This window comes from Notamacropus eugenii, chromosome 2 (genome assembly GCF_028372415.1).
Source record: "Notamacropus eugenii isolate mMacEug1 chromosome 2, mMacEug1.pri_v2, whole genome shotgun sequence".
NCBI classification, from domain to species: Eukaryota; Metazoa; Chordata; class Mammalia; order Diprotodontia; family Macropodidae; genus Notamacropus; species Notamacropus eugenii.
Window position 1 is genome coordinate 276,861,358 of NC_092873.1, and position 27,085 is coordinate 276,888,442.

The following is a 27,085-nucleotide window of genomic DNA, read 5'->3' on the forward strand; positions in this document are numbered from 1 at the left end:
GATAGAATTTTCCTTGTTTATTCATTAGGACCAAGAGTTTTTTGCATTAGTAATTCCTTCAAAGCTAGTTACATTTCCTTTTCTGAGATTGGGTTAAGACCTCTGTCTGCTCTTCTGAAAGTCTAAGTACTTTATATTTTTAACCCTTTTGAAATTTTACGTTATCGGTTTTGTTCGCATATAACTGTGTATAATATATCGTGGTTATTTTTATTCTGACTTTTTGTGGTTTCATCTTTCTTATTTCATATATTATAGATTTAATTTTCTGCCCTCTTTTTAATCAGATTAATTAATGGTTTTTCATTTTATTAGTCTTTTAAAATGAAGAGCTTTTTAATTTATAATTTCTATAATATGGGGGGCTTCCAGTTTATTTCTTTTCCAGTTTTTAGTATTTCCTCTTTTGTGCTTTTTAAAGGTTTATTTGTTGGCTTTCTTGTTTTTAAAAATATACATTTAATTAATTCTCTCTTTTTCTATTTTGTTTAATGTATGCTTGTAAGAATATAATTTCTCCTCAGAGTACTGCTTTAATGGCTTTCCAGAGTTTTGGCATGTTGTTTTCAGTTTTTTCACATAATTATAAATTGTTCTGTGATTTTGCTCCATTTATTATTTAGGGTTTTATTGTTAAGTCTCCATTTGTTTATGTGTTTTTTGTTTGGTATCACTGCACCAATGACTATTTTTATTGCATTATGATCTGTCTGTAAAGGATGTATTTACCATTTCTTCTCATATTTGCTCATTTATCTTTTCTCTGGGGTTTTGCTTATGAGTTCCTTTTTCTTTCATGTTTTTATCTAGTTATTTAATTTTTCTCTGCTTTTTTCTTTCTTGGGCAAGTAATTTCTCCTTCCTTTTAACGAGTCCTATTTATTATTAAAATTTTCATTTTTTGTACCCTTTTCTAGAGAGGATTACCCCCTTCATTCTGTTCATTATTCATCTTCTCTTTCTTCCTATTCTAAACTCTCATTCTCTAGTTCATGGTCTGTGTATTTATTTCTATTCTCTGTATTCCTTATGGAATAAAAACTTCTGAGTTAACCATTTTAGTCTCTTTCTATGCAGTTTCTGCCACTGCTTTTTAGAGCTTGCCTTTCCATTTTGCCCCATTCTCAGAAAAAATGCTAGTTCTTCAGACAGAACAACATGAGAGGTGGCGTCAAGATGTGGAGTGAACGTCAGCAACTCAGCTTCAGCTACCTCAAACTCACTTCCACAATAACTTGGAAATGTATCAAAGTGAGTTCTGAGTAGAACAGCCAAGAAAACAGTCAAAGTGACTAATTTTTCTAGGCTATGGAAGCTTAGGAAGATAGAAAGCTATGTAGACACTGGGGTGGAGGTGGGCCGGAGCACAGTGCAGCAGCAGAAGTGACTCCAGGCTGTGGTGGTGCTTGCAGTAGTCATGATGAGAAGTGCCTAAGGACATATGGGGATGGAACCTCTGGAAAGAAAGAGATCCCAGGAGAGCCCTTATACTAGCATTGGGAGTAGAAATGGGTACTGTGTAGTAGCACTGTCACCCATTATCCAGTCTGGGTTACTTTTTTTAGGTCAGAGGGGAGTGGTTGCAGCTCCGAGGGAGCAGGGACCCTATCTGTGCAAAGAGTAGGGTGCAGAGTGGAGGGTAGATCCTTTTCCTTGATCACACCACTTTAGAAGCACTGAAAACTTACAGGCCCCCCAGAATGAGCTGTAACAGCAGATGAATATAAAAGACAAAGGCTCAAGCCAGATATGTCTCACCATTCCCAGAGATGAGCAAAGCCCAACTCAAAAATAAAGTCTAATGTCAAAAAGTAAGCTTGGAAAAAAAAGAGCAAATAATACTGTGGTGACAGATGCTCAAGTACAGAACCTCAACGCATCTACAAGTAAAACTTCAAAGAAAAGTGCAGATTGGACACAAGCCCAACAAGAATTCCTAGAAGTGTTAAAAAGATTTTTAAAAAGAGCATAGAAATGATTTTCTAAATCAATTAAGAACAGTAGAGGAAAAATTGGGAAGAGAAGTGAGATCTATACAAGAAAATTATGAAAAGGAGATTTAATAGTTTGGTAAAAGGGGCATGGGCAGCTAGTTAGTGCAGTAGATAGAGCACCAGTGCAGGGGTCAGGAGGACCTGGGTTGAAATCTCACCTCAGACACTTGACACTCACTAGCTGTGTGATCTTGGGTAAGTCACTTAACCCCAATTACCTCATCCTGGATAATCTGCAGTCGTCCTGATGAATATCTGATCACTGGATTCAGATGGCTCTGGAGGAGAAGTGAGATTGGTGACCTGCACAGCCCTCCCTCACTCAAAACAAAGTCAAATGCAAGTCATGTCATCATTTCTCTGATGGCATGGTCTTCTTCGACAGCGAAGGACGAATACACAAAAGGGGCAAACGTGCGTAAACACACACACAACGCAGACACACTCAAGAATACAACTCCTTGAAAGCCATGATTGGCAAAAGGGAAAAGAGCTACAAAATGTTCCTGAAGAAAATAACTCTTTAAAAATTAGAATTGGTCAAGTGGAGACACAAAGAAATCATAAAACAAAGTCAAAAGATTGAAGAAAAAACCCAAACAGGTAACAGGACACTGCCCCATGTCAGGATCTATCTCACCTCAACACCCATGATATGTATCCCACAACTAAACCCTTTGGCTCTTTAGTTTCTGTCCTTTTGCCTCAAAATCTCCTTTCTGGGTCCCTGCCTTTCCACACCCCTAGGTTCCAGTTGCCCCTAGGAGCTTTAACTTTACCCCTTCCAGAGGTAAAATTGAGTGAGTGATCTTTTCAAATCCCATAGACAAAACCCAGTGCAAAGTCCCTATCTCCACAGAATATTCCTCTTTAACTTTAGGAACATTGATCAGTGAAACGTTCTTCCACCACTAAAACACGCCTTTTCTCCCTACTTTTTTCAACCCTCTCCCCCCTTCTCCCACACTCCTGTGGGTTTTTCTCTTCCTGAGAAACTACAGGTGTCACCTTTCCCTCTTTACCAATCTTTAACTTGACCACAGCACATTACATACTCCCCTTTGTCCTTTTCCTCCCCTCCTCTCACTTCCCCTTCTCTGTGCACCTTCCCATTATGTAATGGAGCCCCACAGAAAACACTCATTCACCTGTAGGCACGATGCTGAGAGGTTGTGTCCATAATGCCACAGGGCCTATCTCTCCGCCAGTACCTCTACCTGACTTTTGCTTTTACCCTTTTCTTGTGTGTACTTATTTAGAAAGAAGTCTCTCACTGATCTCTGCTGTTCCACTGTTGCTGTTGCTGTTTCTTGGCAGCTGTATTAGTTCACCCCTCCTGCATTTCTGTTATCTGGTGTGTTCAAGAAGCAAATCATCTCTTCAGGAATGGTTTTCCTTTTAAGAATGTTTCAAACATTTCCTTATTATTGAATATCCATCTTTTTTCATTTATGCTTAATCTCATATTTGCAGGGTAGCTCACCCTAAATTGCCTTGCCCTACTGAATAATATGTTCTTGCGTTATCTGGTGGGACCAAAATAGTCTTATGCTGTTTCAAGTTTTTTTCCTTTGTACTTGTTGGAGGCTTGCAAAATTTGTGGTTTCTGAATTGAATCGTTAATTTTAAAAACTGTGCCTTGGAGTTTACAGCCTTGGGCCTTTTTTTTTTTTTTTTTTTACCCCTGGAGGCAATCTTTGGATTCTTTCAGTTGGCATTTTGATTTCTTTGTCCAGAAGTTCTAGGTTGTTTTCTTGTGTTATTTTTGCAAGATAGTGTTCAGGTTTTTGGACATGTTTTTCTGGGAGATTTATACTCCTTAGGTTTTCTCCACACATCCTGTCTTTGAGATCTGTATGTTTTGTTTGAATAGGTAGTATGTTTTGTTTTAATGTTACTACTTTTTATTTCTTCCAAATTATCCTTAATTATCCTTCACTTCTATGTATTTGTATTTTCAATTTTTTGTATTCTCAACTATTTTTCTTTGTGAGACTTGCCATTTTGGGTTCAAGTTTTCTATTCTGCTATTTGTTTCTGTTGTTTAGGCCTTAAGTCCTGCTCTCAACAATGCTTATTTTTCTTTTAAACTACTTGGGAACAGTATGTTGTGGTTCTATGCTCTAAAATATGTCACATGGCCGTCTGTCTCATCAGGTATTGAATCATTTTCTTTTATTTGGCATTATTTATTCATCAATGATGCCTGAATTCATATATTAGTTCTGGAGCTTGAATTTTCATCTGCTATTAATGTTTTCATTGTTGGTTTATCTGTTTGTGCTCAAGGTCTTTGAGTTTTCTTCCTCCTTCGATCTTTGCTAATGTCAGTCTTTTTCTCCTTGTTTTCTCCTGTTGCTCACATTTTAGCACCTTTTCCTGTGGTGGTGGTTTCCCTGGGAGCTGGATCTCAAAGTGTTTAAGCCTCCTTCCAGGCTGGGCAATTCAGGGTTCTCCAGCCTAAGTCTCTGTCCTGACCGATTTTTGTGGCCCTAGGTGGATGCTAGGCTCTTTTCCTTTAGGTTTAAGGGACTCTCACACAGCCTTTTACCCCGCTCCGTCACTCCCACAGTGCCCTGTTCTCTTATTTCATAGTTCTCTTCCCTGGCAGTATAGAGGGTTGCCACACTGCTGTGTTTTTGCAGCTTGGGCTGATTTCTGTCATTTTCAGTTTGGGTCTTTAAGGATAAGTGAGGTCTGGGGTTGAGCTCTAGTTCAGACATGTCTTGCCCCTTTCCCATTGTTCCTTGTTCTCCTGCAGAAATCTTTTGCTCCAGAACGCCACTAGGATGCTCACTAAGGAGATCTTAGCAGATTTTTGCAGTTTGGAGCTTCGATCTCCGTTGTGTAAGGTCTGTGAAAAAAGAAGGAGGAATGAATTGGGTTTTAGGGATGTTTTGTGGTAAGCCCAAGAGTTGGGTTGGCTAGTACAGCCTTACTGCTGTAAGTGTGATGGCCATTAGGGAGGTGATAAGTGACCTAAGGTTAGGCAGTAGAATTCATAGAATTTTATACTTTCTTTTGATTTTCTGGTACCCAAAGTCATGGATATAGTTGAAGTTGCTTTGTCTTTTAATTTTTGGTTTGAGAGGTCATGAGGATCAGAGGACAGGTCAAGTCTGTCATCTTGTTGGTCACGTGGGCCCGAACAGGTGCATTTATTTTTATATCCTTTCTGAAGTCAGTCACAGAATAACTGCAGTGACCACTGGATTTATGGTCAAAAGAACCTCATATCCTTGTTCTGCTACTTACTGTCTCCATGACCCATGGGCCTTAGTTTACTAAGTTGTAAAGTGAGACAGTTGGACTAGTTGACCTGTGAGGTTTCTGCAATTCTAAATCTTTTATGTCATGATCCCAAGTATAAGGGATATGAAACTCTTGGAGGGGAGGTCAGGGAGATGGAGACTAGAAAGGGTAATTATTAGTTCCACTTATGTGGTATGTTTGTTTACTGGGTTTTTAATTTGTAGGGCTTGAAGCAGTCTATGTCTCAAGTTTCTTATCTGGAAAAATGCCCAAGGAGACTTGGTTGAAAAAGTAGTGTATCCTCAGCTATCAAAGGGAAATCTCATGGGTGGTATTACACTTTTCTGGCATTACATTATTCTGAAAAAGTGAAGCCATTTGTTTCAGAATATTATTCCTCTCTCCAACCTGGGCCTGTGATGCTATGTGATGGCATTGTTGTGTCTCTGGAACCTTGTTGGATAGAATGACATCCGCTGGGTTTCATTTTGCAGTTATTAATATTTTAGCACTTGGATAAAAATAAAAACAAGGGGTCTCAATTTACTGTGTGAGAACATTGGTCACATGTGTGAAGTCATGCATTTGGCATGAGCAGCAAAATAGTTTAAAGAACCACTGCAGCTTTAAATGGCCATGAAGTGGAAAGGGGAACATGTCTGTGTGTGCTTCCTGGAGATTACTTTCTGCTTTCTTAGCCTAACGTAGATGTTATAAGCTTTCTTAGAAACAGTCAAGTAATTAAAAATTTGAGAAACCTCCATCACCTATCTTTACATGTTGCAATGGACCTGAACCTAGATTTAACATTATTATTGGAAGCTGAGTTTTTAAAGGATTACTTTGTTTAAACGGATGTTGTTACTTATTTATCAACTATTCTTGAGTTGCATTTTTAAATAAGAACAGTATCTCCTGCCTGAGAGTCAGCACATTTATACATTTTAAGGACTTGGTTCATTTTGGTTTCAGTGTAGTTTGTCTAACCAGCAATGATACAGGATTATTATTATAGAATAATTTATATATATATATATATATATAAAATCTGTGATATATAACAGGTAATATCATATAATTTTTATAATAACAGTCTCAAAGGCCAGGCCATTGTCTATGTGTGTGAGGGGAGAGGGTCAGCATCTAAGGAAGGGAATGTTAGCCTGGGTAATGTATATTGCTGTGGTAGCTTTGGAGGCTGGGCACAAATCCTGAAACACTGGCTAGTTGTGCTCTGGTGATACCACTGATTAGCTAACACACCCTGGCCATTGGGATGAAACTGCTTCTCTGGATCTAAGAAACAGACAGGATAGCACAGGGTTATAGGCTGGTCCTGCTGGGATCCATTGAAGAAATCAACTTGACGTGAGTAAGTGGTTCTTCTTTGTGGTCTGGTAGCATAAAATGGTGAGTGTCATCAGAACAAATCAGCAATGCTAAAGTCACCATTGCGAAGACTTAGGTGGAGGTGGGGCTTACGTAGGCAAGTCATGAGTGTGTATGGAATGAATTGAAAATATGAATCCTTTCATTAGACCCCTGTACTTTAACACACTGGGGAGAGAATTTCTCCAGTTCGAAGCAAGGACTTCATGCTGCTTTTGTCAAGGAGGTTTGGAAAGATCTTCAGCTCTAAGTCATACTATTGTTTATCACAGACCAATTTCCCAGTTAAGTATCTGAGGAAAATGACACTATCAGAGAATATCCCTAAGGACAGGCATCAAATATTGCTTTGACAAAAACAACTTGAGAGAGCTATTGAAGGTCTGTAGAAAGGTATTGGGAGAGTACAGCAAGATCTAGCTGACAAACTAGTAGAAAACAGAGCATTGCCCAGTTAAAGGCAGTAAACCAGAAATGTGTGGGAAAATTCCCAGTCTGCAACTGAGAGCAAAAGTCAAATGGCTAGGGTATATAAGAGGTCAAAGCCATCCAAGAAACAGAAATAAATGATTCAGCATTAACCAAAAGCTGTTACAGTGACCTGAAAAGTAAAGAAATCAGGAGTTAGAGAAAACCACAGAAGAAAGAGGATATGGAGGATTTCAGGTCATTGGTATAGTTCTAAGGAATACAAAGGGCAAATTGGAAGTTGGCTCCAATAAGACACAACTTGTACTCCTTGCACACTGTTAGCATAATTAAGGAAAGAGTTGTTAAGTCAAGTGAGGTGATCAAATTCTGACTTCTCTGTAAAACTAGAAAGTGGGAGGGTTAAATAAGATCTAGGATTATTGGCTCATATGCTTCATGGTGGTTCATAACTTACTAGAAAAGCACTCGAGAGCTTTCTCTCTCAGATGCAAGGCTGATCTCACTTTTCCTAATGGAAGGCACCCTATAGCCATTACCAAAAGATGAGAATGCCAGTGATTCCTATAAGTATAAGCCAGTTACATGTTTGTGTATTTTCTACAAAGTGTTCAAAACTTGGAGCTCCCCCCCCCACTCCAATCTGTAAACATTTAGAAGAAAACAACAGATTGGTTGAGGAACAAAAAGGAGAATACCAAAAAGTTCCATGAGCATAAAATACAAATTGTTATTCATTTGGTAATTATGGGAAAAACTGTCTGTAGGCACCACAACATTTATGTTGCCTTTGTGGAATTTTGTAAAACCTTTTACTCAGTTCCATCCTCATGACACTTATCATGTATTGCAAATATATAAAGTAGCTCTGAGTAGAGTTAGAAGATAATGGACTAGAGGATATGGTGGCAGCTGGGTGGCATATAGAGGGCTGGACTTGGGAGTCAGGAAGACCCGAGTTCAAATCCAACCTTAGCCACCGACTGTGTAACTCTGGGTCTGCCATTTAACCTTTCTTTCTCTTTTTTTCTCATTTGCAAAATGAAAAAAAAAAAACCACTCTACTTCCAGGATTGTTGTGAAGACAAAATAATATTTATAAAGCACTTAGCAAACCTAAAGTGCTATATAAATGCTAGCTATTATTTTTTTCCACATGGAAAATAGCTTTTTAAAAAAATGTCACCAGTACAATAAATAATGTTAAGAACAACTGACATAAAACAGCATTGAAGGAGACAGTTTAAGATCATTATGGTTTTGTCTAACATTAATTTTTTTTTATCATTTTTCTTAAGTAGAATTAACTATGACTTCCAAATGAAAGACAACAAAATTGTCTCAGTGTACATGGATGGTATCAGGCTGTATGTCTTAACTCTTCTTCAGGGGGGTACCCATAAGTTAGGGAATAACTGAACACATTATGATACATGAATGTGATGAAATACTATTGTGCTAAAAGAAGTGAAGGCGATGGATTCAGAGAAACCTGTGAAGACTTGTATGCACTGATGGAAGACGAAGGGAGCAGTATTAGGAGAACAATTTATACAATAATGATGATGCTGTAAAAGACAAACAACCTTGGAAGACTTAGTAACTCTGAACAACATAGTTACCAATTACAGTTCTGCGGACCTGTGATGAAACATGCTACTCCTCCCCCCTCCAGATAGAGACATATGTGGGTTTTTTGTTTTTAGTAGAGGGAAGAAAGGAACATGGCTTTTGCAGGAATTTGTTTTATTTGACTATACATATTTGTAATCCGTTTTGTTTTTCTTGCTTTCTGAGGGGAGGGAAGAAAGGGAAGGAAGGTGAGAAAGAAAATAATGTGAACCTGAAAATAAAATGAATTTTGAAAAGTACTTAAATACCGACCCCCCCAAACCCTCAGCTCTTAAGATACTTTACCTAAGTGGAAAGAATACTTTGGGATAGCATTTTCCCTTCCCCCCTCCCAAATGTTCATGGGGAATGGAACATATAGGACTGCTATATTTTGCATGTGGGGAGAAGAAACTTCTGAATTCAGAATATTTTCAATAAATATTTATTTAAAATGGTGTGTGTGTGTGTGTGTGTGTGTGTGTGTGTGTGTGTGAAACTCCTTCATTTCATAGTATTTTCTTCAATGATATAAAAATGCCACTTGGTCTCGTTAAGTATAAAACTCTTAACGTGGGTCAAGGTAAATGAAAGCTTTGATCGTGAATCTCAAGATCACTTTGAAACAAGAGAGGAGGGTGATACTTGCAACAACATTCATTGGTCTACTTGAGGCAAGAAATATTGAGCAGAAAGCTATCAAGAGAAGTCTATGGCTGAATATGCTAAGAATTTATTGGCATCCAGAGATGAATGAATGAGTGAATGAATGAATGAAGTATTTATTAATTTAAATTTTTTCTAATATGAAATTTTTTAAAACTTTTTTTAAATTTGAATTCCAAATTCTCTCTCTGTTCCTTTTCTCCCTCCCCATTAAGATGGAAAGCAATTTGTTATATACATGTGCAATTGTGCAAAACATATTTCCATATTACTTATGTTGTAAAAGAAAACACAGACCAGAAAACAAAAACAAGAAAAATTAAAGTTAAAAAAGTATTCTTTGATCAGCATTTAGATGGTTGGATATAATGGGCTTACAGTCTGGACAGTACCACTTCAGTATAGGAGTTCTTGGGCACTAGTATCATAATCCTCCCCTTCCTCCTCATCAGCAGTAGGAGCAAGACAGTAAATGGGAAAGTGTCTGGGGTTATACATGGTTGGGACCCTGGGGGTGGCTAAATATAGTAGGCTCTCTTTAATTAGGACATTATAGCTCCAGGGATACAGTTCCCTCAGTAGCAGTAGCAGGGGCAGGGTGCCACAGCGGGAAGTTGGGAAATCAAGTTTGAATGAGAACATATTTAAAGCAATTAACACCTCTAGTTTCACTGTTTACATTTGAAGCTATAAAATGGACCAAAGATATTTGAAAAGTATCTTAACAGAAACCAATGCAATATTAATGAAAAATAGGACCCATCGCCCCAGTCCAGCGATAGAGAGATTGGCACTTCTTTATCAGAAAGAAGAGGATGGATGATGAATGGACAAAAATCTACAGAAATACTTTTGGAACAAGCTGACATCACATCACAAAGCATTGTCATCTCCTTCCCCCTCTTCCACTTAATAAAAAGACCAAAAATATTTTATCTCTAGTTGAAATCTGTGCACCAGTCAAGGTCCAAGGATAAAATCAAAAGGTGTTTCACAGTTACCATCTGGATGAACTTAGCTGACAACATATTGACAAAGAAGCACTGAAAAATTGGCTATTTGGCTTATTTTTTGTGTGGAAATGAAGAATTTATAAAGATAATTCATAACCAGGTAATTTCTACCAGAAATTACAGAAGGGTCATCCTTAAGTATCCTGGATTTAGTGATCAGTGTAGATTATGTAAAGAAAGGATAGACACTGCAACATATGCAGGGCTATAAAAATGCCTACCTAATACAAAAATGCCTAGCTAATACTGGTATGAATGGGTGGCTAGAATTATATTTTTAAAATTAAATTTTCTTTACTATAAACTTCACAAACATCAATATTTCTGAGTACAAAGAAGAACAGGAAGAAAGGACTATATATAAAATTCTAAATCTCTTGTGTACAACTTGTTTTTTTTAGAGTAGCCAGGCAGTTTAGGTGGCATAATGGATAGAGTGCTGGCCCTTGAGTCAGGAAGACTCATCTTTGTGAGTTCAGATTTGGTCTCAGACACTAGCTGTATGACCTTGGGTGAGTCACTTAATCTTGTTTACCATAGTTTCGTCATCTGTAAAATGAACTAGAGAAGGAAATGGCAATCCACTCCAGTATCTTTGCCAAGAAAACCCCAAATGGTCACAGGGAGTTGGACACAACTGAACAATATTCAACAACTGAACCTGATAGCATAAACACTTTCCCTGGGGATATGTGTCCCTTTCTGATTGTCCTGTTCTCTTCTATTTATTTTCAAATATTTCATTGATGGTGTTTTTTTTTTTTTTACAAGAGCATCTATCATCATCTCCTCTCTTTCTCTCCACTCTTAAAATTCCCCTGCCCCCCTCAAAAAAAGAAATGCACCCTTGCCTTGTACAAATAATCAAGCACAACAATTCCACACATTGGTCATGGCTGTAAATGTCTCGTTCTGCATCTCTAGTCTATCTATCCCTTCTCTACCAAGAGATGATAGCATGCTTCATGTTCAGTCTTCTGGTGCCCTGGTTGTTAATTGGTCATAGTTCTTAATTTTAAAATATTTTTTCTTTGCATTATTGTAGTAATCATATAAATTGCCCTCCTGGTTCTGCTCACTTTACTTTGCATCTGTTCCTACCAGGCTTCCTAGATTTCTCTGAATCCCTTCCTTTCCTAGTTTCTAAACCATTATATTCATGTACCATCCTTTGTTTAGTGTTGGTGAGAATTATACGCCAGAAGCTCAATGTCTTTCTTGAGGTGATAGATGATAGTTATCCATAATGCAAATATCCCGGAGAACTTAACCAGTAAATTATATTTTAAATATTCTTTCCATTCCCCTAGGTTAGCAATCTCAGTTTCATCCTTGATGCTTTACTCCATTCAGTGCATATATCCACTGGGTTGTCAAATCTTGTCATCTTTTTCTCCACCATATCATTTCTATACATTGTCTTTTCTTCACTCACATAACCACCTCCCTAGTTCAGGTCCTTATTACCTCTTGCTTGGACTGTGGCAATAACTTTATAATTTGTCTTCTTGCCTCAAAAGATACAGTCTGTCTTCTACTCAGCTGTCATAATTTTCCTAAAGCACCAACCATATCATGTCATTACACATACTTAATAAACCCCAGTGGCCCTCTATGCCCTCCAGATTCAATATCCACTGTTCGCATTTAGAGCTTTTCACTACCTGCACCTTCCCTGTTTTTCCAATATTCTCTTCTATACACTCTGCAATTGAGTCGTACTGATGTATTTTGCTGTGCTTCATGCTTCTATCTATCCTTTCATAATATATACACCTACATATATACATATGTGTTTGTTACCCACTAGAATGTAATCCCCTTGTGGACAAGAACTATTTCACATTTTTCTTTGTATCTTGTGCTTTGCACAGAGCTTAGAACATAGGTAGATACTAATTAAGTGCTTGTTATGATTAATTGCTTGAGTTCTTTCCGTGGACAAGACATTTAGCATCTCACAGTCTGTATTCCTAATCTGTAAAATGGATGTTATACCTTGGAGAGTTGTTGGGACCAAACAAAGATTATCTATATAAACTTTAAATAACTATTGAGTACCTGTCATGTGTGTTATAACTTATGCTATGTTACATGATTATGTCAGTAGTTACTGTTATTGTGGTTTACATAGGAGGTTTTCATAATTTGAAGCTAGATACCAAGAGGCTCTTTGTGAAATTGTCACTTGGAATCTGTGCTTGTTTTTTGTAAGATAGCCTTCACTAGGTTAGCTGGGACTTAGGTAATGCTGATATCTGTAGTAAAATAAATAACTTAGGTAATGCTGATATCTGTAGTAAAATAAATGACTTTTGGCCCTTGCTTCCATAAAGGTGGCCAATAATGACAGTAACCCCCTAAATGTTTAGTTTGGTTTTATTTAGTCTTTAGGAGTCATCACCGGGTTCCCTCATACCAAATAGACTTTTTAATAAAGCTGGCCAAAGGAGCATGTCCTATGTAAGATTTCCATTTGTCAATTCACCAAGACCTTGAACTTTGACCTGTTGTAGACATTCCCATGAAAGAAGCCTTAGCTAATGCCTCTGGTTAGCAGCTATTAATAAAATATAATATTCCTCTTCCCATTCCCACTTCTCACTCCAAATATGCCTTTGTTCACTGGTACTTTAGTAAATAATTTTTGGAGAACCTTCTCTATGGTTCCTTGTCTAAACTTGGAATCTTTCCCTTTGCATTACTTTCGAATAAAATGCTGCTAAACTCCTTGATTAGAAGAGACAGTTGCCAAGGGGGGTAATTAAGATGTCTGTCCAAAGAGTGAAAATATGACCAAGTATTATACTGGGTACGTGATCGGATTAGTGTTGTGTATGCATTTATATCTAAATGTTGCTGTTTGTTTATCTTAGGTAATCTATTTAAAGAAGACACCAGAAGAAGCCTACAGAGCACTCATAGCTGGCTCAAATCCCCCCTATCTTCCATTCAGGTACATCTGCATGTGACATGTAGCTGTTGCTCTTTGCCAGTGTTTTTTGCTACATTTGATTTGAAATAATGAATACTTCTGTCAATCTGTTAAGGATGGTCTCAAGTCACATTGCGTGAGTGTAGTAGTCTTTAAGACCGTGTTGCTGGTCACTTTCCCTTACCTATCTTTAGGAAGTAAGGTAAAAGAAAAAATTGTTTTTAATAACTCTGGAAATGCATAGTCAGTTTCCACCTCTTTGCCCTTCTCTGATTTTGACATCTTAGGGTAAAAAGAAAACATTGCCTGTCTCATGGACTAATGCACTCACAATTGGAATGAACGTCCATTCTAAAGGCATTCCTATCATGCCACCAAATAGCTCTGACAGCCCTGCTGTTCCATTCTTTAAAGTCTGGGAAGGAAGACTTCTCTCCCTTCCTCAGAGGGCCCAGAAACCAGAGCTTTCTGGTTACCCCTTTTTTCTAGGTGATGTAATTTGTCACTGGCCACCAAGCAACTCTTAGTTCCTATTTCTCAGACTCTGCCAAAACTCACTTGACTCCACAGTAGCTCCTTGTAACTTCCATTTAGCAAACTTCTTAAGTGTCCTGAATTCTTCATGGTGAGACAACTTAAAGCTATTTTAACAAATATTAAAATATATACAAATTATGTTTTTTCCTTTTCTCCTTTATTAGATCATTTGACACTTATATCCTCTATGATTTAGTCACATTGTTAGTTCTGAGAAGCATTTTTCTTGTTGTGATTCATGGCACATTTGAAAAAACACTGACTTTATATCAAGAATCTGAGTTGACGTTTCTATTATTATTTCTATTCTATTTCCCTTAGCAACTTTGTGATTAAGTCACATAACTTTTCTGAATTCCCATTTCCTCATCTGTAAATGATAATAATAACACTTTCATTACCCTACTCCACAGGGTTCTTGTGAGGGAAGTGCCTTTGTGAATGTCGGTTGTTAACTGCTTGTATTATTACCATGATGACAGTGACTGTATTCTTTTTGTTGAGTCATACATACTCTTCTGTTTGCATTTAAATGTCTTTAAAAAATCTAGCTCCGGCCTGTATTGCCAGGCAGATTACATATTAGTCCCTATAACATGCTCTGAATTCCAGTCAAACTGGCATGCTTCCTAGTTCTCATACATGATTTTCCATCCTCTCGCAGCACCTTTGCACAGATTTGCCCCATACATGGCGTGCTTTTCCCTTTTCCATCACCTTTTAGAAAATTCCTGGCTTCAGTCATGACTCAGTGCAAGACAAACTTCCTTCAAAAGGTTTTTCCTGATTTCTCCCCTAGTTGTTAGTCATTTTCTCCCCACTACTTTGCTTTTCTTCTATATATATGTTTTATATCCCTCCTAACTATGTGTGTAGGTGTCTCGGTGGACAGAACCTTGCACTTGGAGTCAGCAAGACCTGTGCCTTTGACATATATTAACTGTGTGACACCCAGGCATGTCACTTAACTTTTCAGCCTCAGTTTCCTCATCTGTAAAATGGGAATAATAATAGCATCTACCTTTCAGGGTTGTGAGGATCAGATGAAATACCTGTAAAGTGCCTTGTGCACCTTAAAGCATAATATAAATGCTAGCTATGTGCAAATATATTATCTCTTCCCCCCCCACTGATTTAATCAAGCACAACAATTCCATGGCATCCCCCCCCCCCCCCCCCCCCACTCTGCCATAGCGTGTCAACTCCTTGAAGCTGGAGCATTTTGCTTTTGTATTCTCAGTGTCCAGCGTGGAACTTGGCATATAGTAGGTGAGAAGCCCTGAGGACTTTATAAATAAGCCATCTGAAATTTGCCTAAATTATCTGTTTCTCCAAGAATAACAGCTGTGGCTCTTGGCCGAGTGTGGTGATGACATAATTGACATGGGTTATTGATTAAAGAGTTCTTACTAACATAAGGCTATTTGCACATCAGTAGGTAACTGCCTAAAAGGTACGGCAGATTTTGATGGCTGCTGTTGTCCACAACACTATAAACCACCAAATCTGATGGATGAGAAAGAATTGAACAGCTTGTGGTCCAGCAGACTGACTACCATGGAAACCAGTGTGTTTTATATGGCTTTTCTGTTTAATTCAGCAAAATTGCTTCAGGAAAATCCGTGGCCTGGTTTCCCATGTGACCATTGTCAACTAGATGCATCTTTGTGACTAGATCATTTGCTTATTCTACTTCACTGAATTTTCAGTGACTTGTAGAAGGAATCTCTGAATATTAAGATGAAAAATAGTCATTACTCTGTAATGTACTTCAGATCATTTAATAGCATCATATTCTCCTTATGTGTTGCTTTGTAGTTTTCAAGTTGCTGTTTTGTATGTAGGTATCTGATTTGGTCCTCATAATTACACTGTAGGACAGATAGAGCTCTAGAAAGCATTATTAGTATTCGACAAGTGCGATTCCCTTTCAATTATACCTTGCCGCCTTGATGCTAGGGTTTTCTTTGGAGCTTGTTTTTATAAACGATTTCATTATGCTGGCTTCCCAGTCATTAGAGAAGACCGGATGACCCCTTGCCAGATGTGTCATAGTGGGAATCTGTCTTCTTGTATATGTTAGATTAAATGGCTACTTAGGTCATTCCAACACTGAAATTCTATAAATGTGGCTGTTATTAAGGGAGTTACACTTTATTTTAAAAAATCTTATTGTTATCTTTTATGTTTACATTACTTCTGTTTCCAAATATATTCCTAGTGCCATCTTTCCTCAGATCCTTTGTAGCAAATCAAAATAGAGAGAAGCAAAACTAATAAATACATCAAAAGAAGCCTGATATCATATTCTTTGCTCCACAAGTGTAGGGGGACTCTAAATATCTGTATTAAGAAGATATGGAAATACACCTTTCCTGTTTACCTGTAAAATAACAGTTGAAGTAGATGACCTCCAAGGGCTTTCTAGCTCTAGAATGCATTGGTTTCAGTTGATGGTTTTTTTTTTTCCTCCTCCCTTCTATTTTTAGTGTAAAGATTCAAATTTTGAGGTGTATTTAGAGAAATGTTTACAGACTGAGAGCATATAGTAAACCCTCAGCATGATCCAGATTCCTTTAGCTTAGTGACCTGAAAAGTCTTAATCAGATTATACATTCAGAAGCTGTTTTGTTTGAGACCACCATAAGAAAATTACAGGCAAAATTGTCCCAGAACTTCTTGTAGAAGTTTTTGAGGTCATGTTTGCTAAACTTAAAAATAGCAGATTCTTGTGTGATGAGGGATACTATCCCATGATATTTTGATACTTTTTAAAAAATTCTTGGCAGTATTTTCCTTGCATAAATATTTAGGTACAATTTCTTGGTTCCTAAGAAGTGTCTATTGTAGAAAATCTTTGCAACTTCTTATTAAGATAAATTTTAACACTTATTTTTAGGATAAATTTTAACATATTCATAGTATCTTGTTAGTAAATATCCAGAATACCTATCTATCTAGTAAATGTCAGGTGTTGATATGGGTAAAGGTGATTTGTAATCCTTTTTTCCAGAAGACCATATTAGGATACATGAGAAATCTTGTAATTTGAACTGAACCAAATTTGTACTTTGTTAACATGAATAAGAGTGTTTCTACCAGCGAGAGCCGCTGGGTGACTTCAGGATAAGCATTTTCAGAGCTGATGTGTGGTACGGAAATTTCACACTGGCAGCTACTTGTTACTCGTTGGCTTCCCCAAACCTAAATTCAGAGTGAATTACTTCTGTTTTTGTTGTTGTCATATAAGAAGTCCTTGTATCCCCCAGATAACAGTAATATTGCCTGGGCAATATTAATTAATTATATATTATATGTATATTGTATGTCATACTATATATATATATACACATACATTATAATTAATTAATCAATAATAAAAGCAGTAATGTTTGTGTTGAGTAATGGTGCTGTGTTGAGAGCATGAGAGGAGGGGGCAGAACGGGCTGACAAAGGAGAGACCTTTGGAGTTATGCTCCAGAACAGGGAATTGATTTCATAGTTCTGTACCTCAGTATTCTGTAGAGAACCCTGATGTCATCTGGCTTGTTCCTGTTCCCAAAGCAGATCACCATTCCCTCCTCTCTACCTCCCCTCACCCCGTGTGATGCTTGGGCAGGCTTTTCATCTCCTGGGAAGTCAGGGTCGCAGGAATGGGTGGGGAGTGATCCCTCTTGGTGATGAACCTTTTACAATTTGGCAGAGGGAGGTGAAGGCTGCTCCCTCCTTCCCTGAGAGTAGGGGCTTAGGCACTTTTGAGTAGGGGACATGGAGGGAAACCTGTTTTCCTCTTCTGTCTGTCTTTGGGGAAGAGGGGTTGCTGCTGGAGGAAGAAGAATCCAAGGGATGTAGGAGGAGCAGGGGAGCAGTGCGCATGCGTGAGGTGGTATGTGTATGGGCCGCCCCAGGCAGGACCCTGCCTGCCCTTCTTCTGCTGCCCTGATCTGATGTCTGGGGCCTGGCCTTTCCTGCTCATTCCTGTCTTCCTGTCTCTCACCAGTGCTGGTGACCAGTTTAGGGCTCACCGTATAAGGTTTTATTTTGCTGCCTTTTGTTTTTAACCTCATTATAACTGCGTGTGTGTGTGTGTGTGTGTGTGTGTGTGTGTGTGTGTGTGTGTGTGTGTGTGTGTGTTCGTGTTCTCTTTCCTACCTCACTGAACTCTCCCTGGCAACAACGGAAAACCATTCAAGCAATAACACAGTTAACACAGGCCAGTCGGTGACCTGGTCTGACAGTGCTTGCAGCATTTGGCCCTCATAGCCCTCTGCCTCTCTGCCAAGAGGAGGGTGAGGTGCATTTTATCTAATGTTTTCAGGGACTGGTGGTTTTTCAGCTACAGTTTAGTTCTCTCCATTTCCTTTATTGTAGTCCTTGGGCAATGATAAAAATACATAATTTATGTTTCATTCTCTTGGATAATTCATTGCTAATAAAAGGAAAGTGCTTACCTGCTTGCTTACTGTTTCTTTCCATTCATATCTACGAGAAGTCTGGAATTGGGAAAGGTAAAGGATCCTTAAGGTTCCCATTCTTTAAGATACCTTTTGGAGATAGGGAATGAATAAAGTTAGCAGGTTACCTCCTGTCTCCCCCACCTTTTCTCCTCTAAACCCAAACAGACAACATCAGGAAACTACTAAGGGGTTCAGATAAGCTTTAAAACCTCAGATTAATCTGATAAATCATCAGCTGCTATTTAGCTGCCTAATCCATAAGCTTTTATGGATGCATGTTCACTTGCTGACACGCCAGTGTTTATTCACCAGTGTTGGGTCACTGAATTTATTTGTAGGAACATTAATATTTATTTTCCACTTTCTAGCTTATTCTTATATTCAAGTTCATTTCTATTTCTGAACATAATAGGAGAAAAGGTCTGGTCTTAGTTTTTGATTACTTGTTAATAGCACTGAAACACAAGTCTGACTATGTCACTGCTTCTGAAGAAGTATAATTGGCCCTTTATTGCTTTTAAGATAAAATACAGACTCCTCTGGAATTAAATGTCCTTCACGGTCTGGCTGCAGTTTTTCTCTCCAGGCTTTCTAATATGTGCTAATTCTCTGTACAGATACTGCTCCAGCCAAAATAGCCTATCTACCAGCTCCCATACAGGACGTCCTGTTGCCTGCTTATCTCCACCTTTTCGCGTGGTCTGTCCCACGTGCTTGCAGGGCTTTTCCTTTTCATCTCTACTTTTTTGAACTATTAGCTTCCTTCAAGATTCATACTTCAAGTGCCACCTGATTCAAGAAGTCGTTTGCCTGATTCCCCCTCTTGAATGAGATGTGGTACTTGAGGTTCCTTAACTACTCCTCACCTCTTCCATTGGTGTATTTATTGGTATATTCTCTCTGTCCCTGTTTCCCCAATGGAATATAAGCTCCCCAAAGGCATTATTGCATTACCACTATATATGTAGTACAATGCCTGGCATATAGTAGGTGCTTAATAATGTTTTTTGACTGATTACTTTTAGTAGACAAGTAAATATCTCATTCTGGACTGGAACATCAGCTCTTTAGAATAAAAAATGATACATCTTCCCAAAATTCCATTCAGTTTACTTCATAGATCAGAACTTAAGCATTTACATTCTTTGGAAAGTACTTCTGCTTCAAAAGTTGATTGAACTTTAGGTATGATGATGGTGGTTTGGATATCTGAAAACCAAATTTAAGAAGAGAAACTTCCTCTTAGCCTTACCTCCTCCAGCCTCTCCATCTTATTGGTTTTCCAATTTCTTTGTGGGGAGGGGAAACCACAACAAGAAAAGACAAGTCAAAATTATGGGTGTGCAGAAGTGTGTTCTCAGGGTTAATTGTATATTAGAGTTGATGAATATAGCTTACTATTATTTTTCCTTCATTAGGATAGAAAGCAAAGCTTCAGCCATTTCTCTTTCCTTTCTCCTCTGAGCACTGCCTGCATTCTCTTTTTCCTCTTTGATTTTTGGTAATCAATGTTGCGATCATCACCTCAGTTTTCGTGCCTCATACCTCTTTTTCCTGAGGAAACTTAATATTTTTTAATAGCCAAAGAACATAGGAAGGATGAGAGAATCTTTGTGCAAGATAATATTAATTGAACACAGTTGTTTATTGCTTAATTTTATTTAAGGCATTAAACTTTTTTCATTAATTTGATGTGAAGATTGGATACTTCCTACAGGAAATTCAAGGATGAAACTTTTGTAGGATGCTCCTAGTCTTTCAGTTAAAAGGGTTGACACAGTATATTTGTGTGGTTTTAAGTAGAAAAAATACATATTCATTTCTGTGCTTATTATTTTACTCAGAGGTCCAGTGGGACCTACTGTTTTATTCCCCAGATGGCTAGTTTAAACTGGAAATTGAAGGAAAGAAATTGGAATTGGAAGAAAAAAAGTACAGATAACAGAATGGAAATAGTTCTGGGATCTATATAATATTATCCTTGCCTGTCATCCAGCTCTTAATGTGTGTTAGACCCGGAGCTTATTTTCTGAATGCCAATATTTTAGTGCAAATATGCAGTATGGACAAATGATGCCTGGTTAACATAGACCTGGAATACTGCTACTCAGCACTCATTTGGCTCCTTTGTGTCCAATGTTCTCCAGTGTTAAAAAAAAAAAAAGGATTGCTCAGAAGAATGTTACACAGTTATGGATAGAAAACCTAAAAGAACAATTTTAGTAACTTTTATGCTTTTGACACCACTTACTGTGCACAGGGAAAGGGCTTGACACAAGTACAGGGTAATTTCCTTTTCAGTTTATCACAACTTTTCTGCCATTAAATTTTTTAACTTGACTATAACTTTTAAATCATTAGAGTTTCTCTTTCAATAGATGCTCTCAGTAAAATAACAGCATCATGATTCATGACTGAAAATTGTGGCTACATTGATAAGGATTTTCAAAATAAAACTTTTCAGAAGCAAAACCTGCCCCCAAAAAGTGCCATGCTAATATTCCTGTAATGTACATAGAAACACAAGTGAAAAGATACTCTTTATTAGCTTTCTATAATTAGATTTGATTTTTAAAACGAATTTCTTTTTCTCACATGATTATGTTTTATGCTTTGTTTAACTTTTAAAATGGCCAGGCTATTAATGCTAAGATTAATTCAGTTTCCAGTTTTGGCAAGTGTGTTGAAATCTTGACCAAAATTTAGAATTGGCATCTTCGGACTTCCTAAGCCATCATAGAGCTTTGCTAAATTTAATACACTGTAACCTATTCTAGGATGACTTAATCCATTAGGGATTTAGTGTTCTCTTACAGCTCTGGGTTCTGTCATCTTTCTCTCGTTTTCTCTTCCATGGAACACCAGTGCCAATCATAGATAGCTAAATTAAGAAAGTTTCATTTCAAGCGCTGGTATTTCAAAAGGAATTTAAAAAATTAAATTGTTTATAATGGTTTGTTAATAAGAGACATCTTGTATAGAGAATAGGAGTGCTGGACTTTTATTTGGGAAGACTTGGGTTGAAGTCATGCCTCTAGCACTAGCTTTGTGACTATGGGAAAGATGATGAACTTTAACAACTTTAAGCAACTTTCAAAGACTACCTACCAGATTATAGATTGGTTTAGATTTTTTTGTCAGGGGAGGGAGGAAATTTCTATACCCAAGGAAATTACAGGTTCCTGATTGTAATTTGTTAAATGCAGAGAACAATTTAGGAGATCCATAAAAAGGGCTGGGACTCCTGCAGGTGTAGTTGTCACTAATGTAAAATTCATTCTCTTAAAGTGACTTATAAATGTGAGTTATTATTCTTACCAACAGTTATGTTAATGGTGATGATACTTCTAGTTTTATAAGTTGTGCCATGCTTATTTAAGTTTTTAATGTTAAATGCAATATAAAGTCACTTTGCACGTATGTACATAAATGTATATATGTTACATATGTTATATAGATGTATATATCATTTATATGTATATAGAAAAACTTTTTTTCATCATCTTTGTTAAAAGCTGTATATTTGAATGTGCAGTTGCTGATTTTATAGTCGTCAGCAATCACTTATTAAGAGCATAGTATATACCAGGCTGTGTGCTAAGTTCTAGAAATACAAATATAAACAGAAAAAAAAGATATTCTCTACCTTCAAGGAGTCTGATTGACATTGTAATGGAGGAAGACAACACATAGAAAGGAGCTGAAAAGCAAAGGGGGCAGTGAAGGTCAAGGGGGCATGGTAGAGAAAGTCCTGGTGAAAGAAGTCGGTAGCACAGCCTCTTACTCACATGACAGGTGATGGGTAGAATACTGTTAGGTAGCTTCTCATTAGTGATTCCAATGTGGGAGTGGTGTTGTCCTAAAAAAGATCCAACTGATTTAGTTTTATTCATTTCATTTGCATTTTGAAATATTTTAGGTTTGCCTCCTAGTTTACCTTGTCAAAAATAAGCAGATAGATAATTAAAGATAATCAGAAGTTAGAATTTGGTTAGGTAACTTTATAACCTGTTATTGGCCTTATATATTATATACAGTTCACTTTGGAGGTAGCTGGATTGGGCAGGATGTGAGGGCCAATGATATTTTGTTGAATCGTTTTAGCTGTCAATCATTAGAGAGAAAAGGGATCTCAGAAACAATTGGCAAAGGTGGCCTTAAGGCCTCATGTGGCCTTCTAGATCCTCAGGTGTGACCCTTTGACGGATTTGAGGACTTGAAGACCTAGAAGGCCACATATAGACTTGAGGCCTCAGGTTCCCTACCCCTGATAGTCTAACCAATACCTAACAGAGAATTTCTTGGGCTGTAACACAGACAAGTGGTCATCACATTTCTTTTTGAAAACCTCTTAGTGATTGGGATCCTATTAATTACCAAGTGAACCCATTCCACTCTCTTAGCTCCAATTAATAGGAAGTTTTCCCTCATATTGGGACAAAATTTGCTTTTTTGTGGATTTCATCTCTGACTCTTTTGACTGTATTTTGGGATCAAATGGAACAAATTTAATCCTTTTTCCACGATAGCCTTTAAAATAAGTAAGTATATCAAGTAAGCTATCACGTGCCCACCAAGTCTTCTCTTTACCAGCCTAAAGGTTCTAATTTCTTTTAGTTGTTGCTCATGTGACCAGTGGTCTCTAGCCTTCTGATTTCCCTTTTCCAGATATGCTTGATACTGAGAACTAAGCCCAATATTAAAGGCATGACATGACCAAGGCAAAAATACACTGGGACTATATAGTCTTGTTCTAAACACTCAGAATATTAAATACTTAAATATATCTGGGATTTCATTGATTTGGATTTTACCTCTACTGATATGTAGCACTGGCCATGCTTGTGCAATGACTGACCATTTCTTTTTATAAGTCCACCTCAGGGATCCACCCACTGGCATTGTGTGGATTATAGTGTCGTTAGTTGTCCCTTCTCCTTCATGTATGACCAGCTTAGCTTTTGCCCAGATAGTTTCCTGATAAATCTTTACTCTGTTTTTTTTCACTGAAATTCCTTATTTTTTTTTACATATTGCTGTCTTGGTCAGGCTCTTCTCCACTGCTTTTGCTACTTATTTTTAATTCTTCAGAGACATAGCATTCCATTCATTTCATCTGTGCAACAACCCTGGTAGAGTAATGGTGTTATTTGAAAAGATGGGCCTTGATTTTTGGGAAGAGTTTGGGACCATTAACTATTAATAAGAAACAACAATAATGATAATAACCAGTGCCTTAAGGTTTGTGCAGTAATTTACATGCCATTTGATTTGATTAAAGGAACTTTTTCATTTCCTGAAGACGATTCTTCTATAAATATATACTGGATGTTGATGTTAGAAATGTTAACAATCTGTTAAGGTCCTTTCTTCTGTTCATTGTCTTTTTCATTGTTTGAATTGAACAGAGTTGAGTTGTTTCAATTGAATTCCATATTTAAAAATTTTATTTCTAACATTGTACTATTTTGATTAAAAAATTCAGTGGTTTGACTGAATGCAGACAGCTCTTTCTGCAGTTACTTTCATATAGAGTCTAGCTAAATCAAGTTAGCAAGTATTTATTAAACACCTGTTATCTACCAGGTATTCTGCAAAGTGCTGAAAATTCAAAGAAAGGCAGAAACATCTCCTGTCCTCAAGGAGCTCACAATCTTACGGGAACTGCTTCTTGGCTTTTAAAATATTTGTTTGTTTGTTTCTCCTTCCTTCCTCCCTCCCCTCCCTTCCTCCCTCCCTCCCTTCCTTCCTTCCTCCCTCCCTCCCTTCCTCCCTCCCCTCCCTCCCTTCCTCCCTCCCCTCCCTCCCTTCCTCCCTCCCCTCCCTTCCTTCCTTCCTTCCTTCCTTCCTTCCTTCCTTCCTTCCTTCCTTCCTTCCTTCCTTCCTTCCTTCCTTCCTCCCTCCCTCCCTCCCTCCCTCCCTTCCTCCCTCCCTCATTCCCTCCCCTCTCTCCCTCCCTCCTTCCTTCCTTCCTTCCTTCCTTCCTTCCTTCCTTCCTTCCTTCCTTCCTTCCTTCCTTCCTTCCTTCCTTCCTTCCTTCCTTCCTTCCTTCCTTCCTTCCTTCCTTCCTTCGTATTTGGTGTTTGTCATGCCCAAACTTCTTTTCTTAAAGACAATATATAAGGTATGAGCATGCATGGCATATAGACACGAGCTTCAGTATAATCTAACAATCGTTGTGCTTTCTCATTCCTTAACCCTAATCCATGTTCATAGGAGAAAACCATTTTCTTTATCTTCCCTGCCCAAGAAAAACATGTGAGCAAACCTTCCATCTAGCTGTGGCTTTCCCCAACCCCCCCTTTTTTTATAATACAAATGCCAAAATTAATAAGATGGAAGTCTTCCACTATCATGATTACTTTATGTCATTGGGCAAGGTCCTCACATTTACAATTTAGAGTACTGACAATTAGCTTAATGCTTATAGATACGTGTGTGTTTGTCTTTCGTTGCTGAAGAAGACCATGCCATCAGAGAAATAATGACATGACTTGCACTTGACTTTGTTTTTTTGAGTGAGGGAGAGCTGTGCAGGTCACCAGTCTCACTTCTCCTCCAGAGCCATCTAGAGCCATCTGAATCCAGTGACCAGATATTCATCAGGATGACTGGAGATGACCCAGGATGAGACAATTGGGGTTAAGTGACTTGCCCAAGGTCACACAGCTAGTGAGTGTCAAGTTTCTGAGGTGAGATTTGAACTCAGGTCCTCCTGCACTAGTGCTCTATCCACTGTACCACCTAGCTACCCCACTTATAGATATATAATATTAACCTATATGTATACAAGTTTTGTTGGATCTGTATGATTTTAGCATCCTCTTCCTCCTCTTCTGCAACAAGAGTCTGAGTATCATTTTGTATCTTTGTTTTGTTTCATATGTTGCTGTGGCCAAAGAATTTATTACCAAGTGTCCAGTCTACTGTTGATAAATCTCTCTTTTGCTAGACTACTTCTTGGAACACAGATGCCATCTGTTTCTGGGACCGTATCAGAGGCTTTCTAGCATGGAAGAACCTGCCAGAACTTGTATTCCTTTGACATAATGTTTGATAAACAAGTGTTACCTTCATGTCATGATTAAGGAATGAGAAAGCACAAAGTCTGCTAGATTACACAGAAACTTCATGCCTAGATCTTTTTCAGACTTTCTTTAAGAAAGGAATCAGTAGGCTTTAGGCATGGTGAACATCAAACAATCTCACACATACAAAAATAAAATAGATTATATTTTAACAGCCAAGAAGCAATTCTCATTAGATTGTGAACTCTTCAAGAATAGATGCTGTTGCAATGGGGTATAGAAATCTGTCTTGCCCTACAGAAAAATAGAAGGGAAGGGTGTCGATAGAAGGGAAGGCAGATTGGGGGAAGGGGTAATTAGAATGTATGCTAGAGAGAAAATTTGTAACTCAAAATCTTGTGGAAGTGAATATTGAAAATTAAAAATAAAGAAAAAGTAAAAAAGATTAGGAGCTGCTTTTGCCTTTCTTTGTATTCCCACCACTTAGAGCACCTGGCACATAGTAGGTATTTAATAAATGCTTGTTGACTTGATTCAACTCAACTTCACATGGGAGTAATTGCAGAAAGAGCTGTCTGTATTTAATCAAATTAGAAAAATAAAAATGAAAAAGATGTGGCATTCAGTTGAAAAACTCAATCTGACCTGATTCAAACAAGGTATTTATGATGAAAAATAGATAATGACTAGAAGAAGGGATAGAAACATCATTTTAATTGAATAAATAAGTATAGTCAGTGGAATCTGTAGTCCCCCCAAATCCCCCCTGGTCTTGTCAAGTTAAGCATTCCTTATCTTATTCCCCCCTCCCCCATGCAGTTGATTTTGTTTTTACCCCATTTGCAGGTCTTTAAATTAATCTCAACTTAATTTCTCTTCTTAGACTTGAATAGATTGAATGGAGTATTTTGTCACTTAGTGTGTTTTCCACTTGTAGATGAAGTTTCGGCACCATTCATCTTTGTGACTTTGGTTTTAACTGAAAACTCCAAAAGCTGAACAGAAGAAAGGGAAACTCACCATCTTTCTTTCTTTCATTTGAATCTCTCCTCAGTATTAGACTGTAACTTGACCTTCTAGAAAACAAGTGCCCCTTCACTCCTCGAGTGAGTCAGCGAAAGCTGCAATGGCTAACCTGGGGTGAGTCTGGCAGAGCTTATTTTTCAGTAAGCTAACAAGCCTGGGGTTGTATGCTGTTGGCCAATTGCTATTTAAAGAGCAGCATGAGAATTCATTAGAGGATTAGCTGGCAGTCATCATGAGGCCCACTGAAACCATCAGGCTTCATTAAAATGTTCAGGAATGGCTAAAGTGCTCAGTCTGCAACCTAGAGAATCCACATATTTACCAAAACAACATGAAGACTTTTCAGTATTGTCCAGGATTTTAAAGTTAACAAATAATCCTATGTTAAGTAGTTGTTTATTTGAATTTCTTTTGTATGTTTGTTTCATTGCAACCACCTCCGTGTATGTTGATGAATATGCGTCAGGTCCTTGGTGCTGGAGGTGTTTCAGAGCTTACTAATGGTAAACACTGGTTATTTTTGTACTTGGAAGAGTATAGAGTTTCCTAAGGCAACTTTATTTCATGGCACAGGGAAGCAAATGTGGAATAATTTTTCTTTCATTAAACAGGATGAGGTAGAAACATAATTTTGGAAACATGTCCAACAATTTTTGTTTCTTTCTGAAACTAAACTTTTGGGTAACAATAAATGATGAGAATGCCTTGTAGATTTGGGTATAATAGAAAGAACTCTGGATTTGGATTA

At 37.8% G+C, this 27,085-nt stretch overlaps 1 protein-coding gene across 10 annotated transcripts in view; it reads left to right on the forward strand.

Annotated features, from left to right (window-relative positions):
* CDC14A (cell division cycle 14A) overlaps positions 1 to 27,085 on the forward strand; it is a 238,305-nt gene that overhangs the window by 87,249 nt on the left and 123,971 nt on the right. For 9 of the 10 annotated variants that reach the window (XM_072644128.1, XM_072644132.1, XM_072644137.1 and 6 more), the window contains one exon: positions 13,231 to 13,310. The exons of the other annotated variant lie outside the window; for it this stretch is intronic. In XM_072644128.1, coding sequence (XP_072500229.1) covers positions 13,231 to 13,310 — 80 coding nt within the window. The remainder of the gene's footprint in view (positions 1 to 13,230; positions 13,311 to 27,085) is intronic. 10 annotated transcript variants of the gene reach the window in all.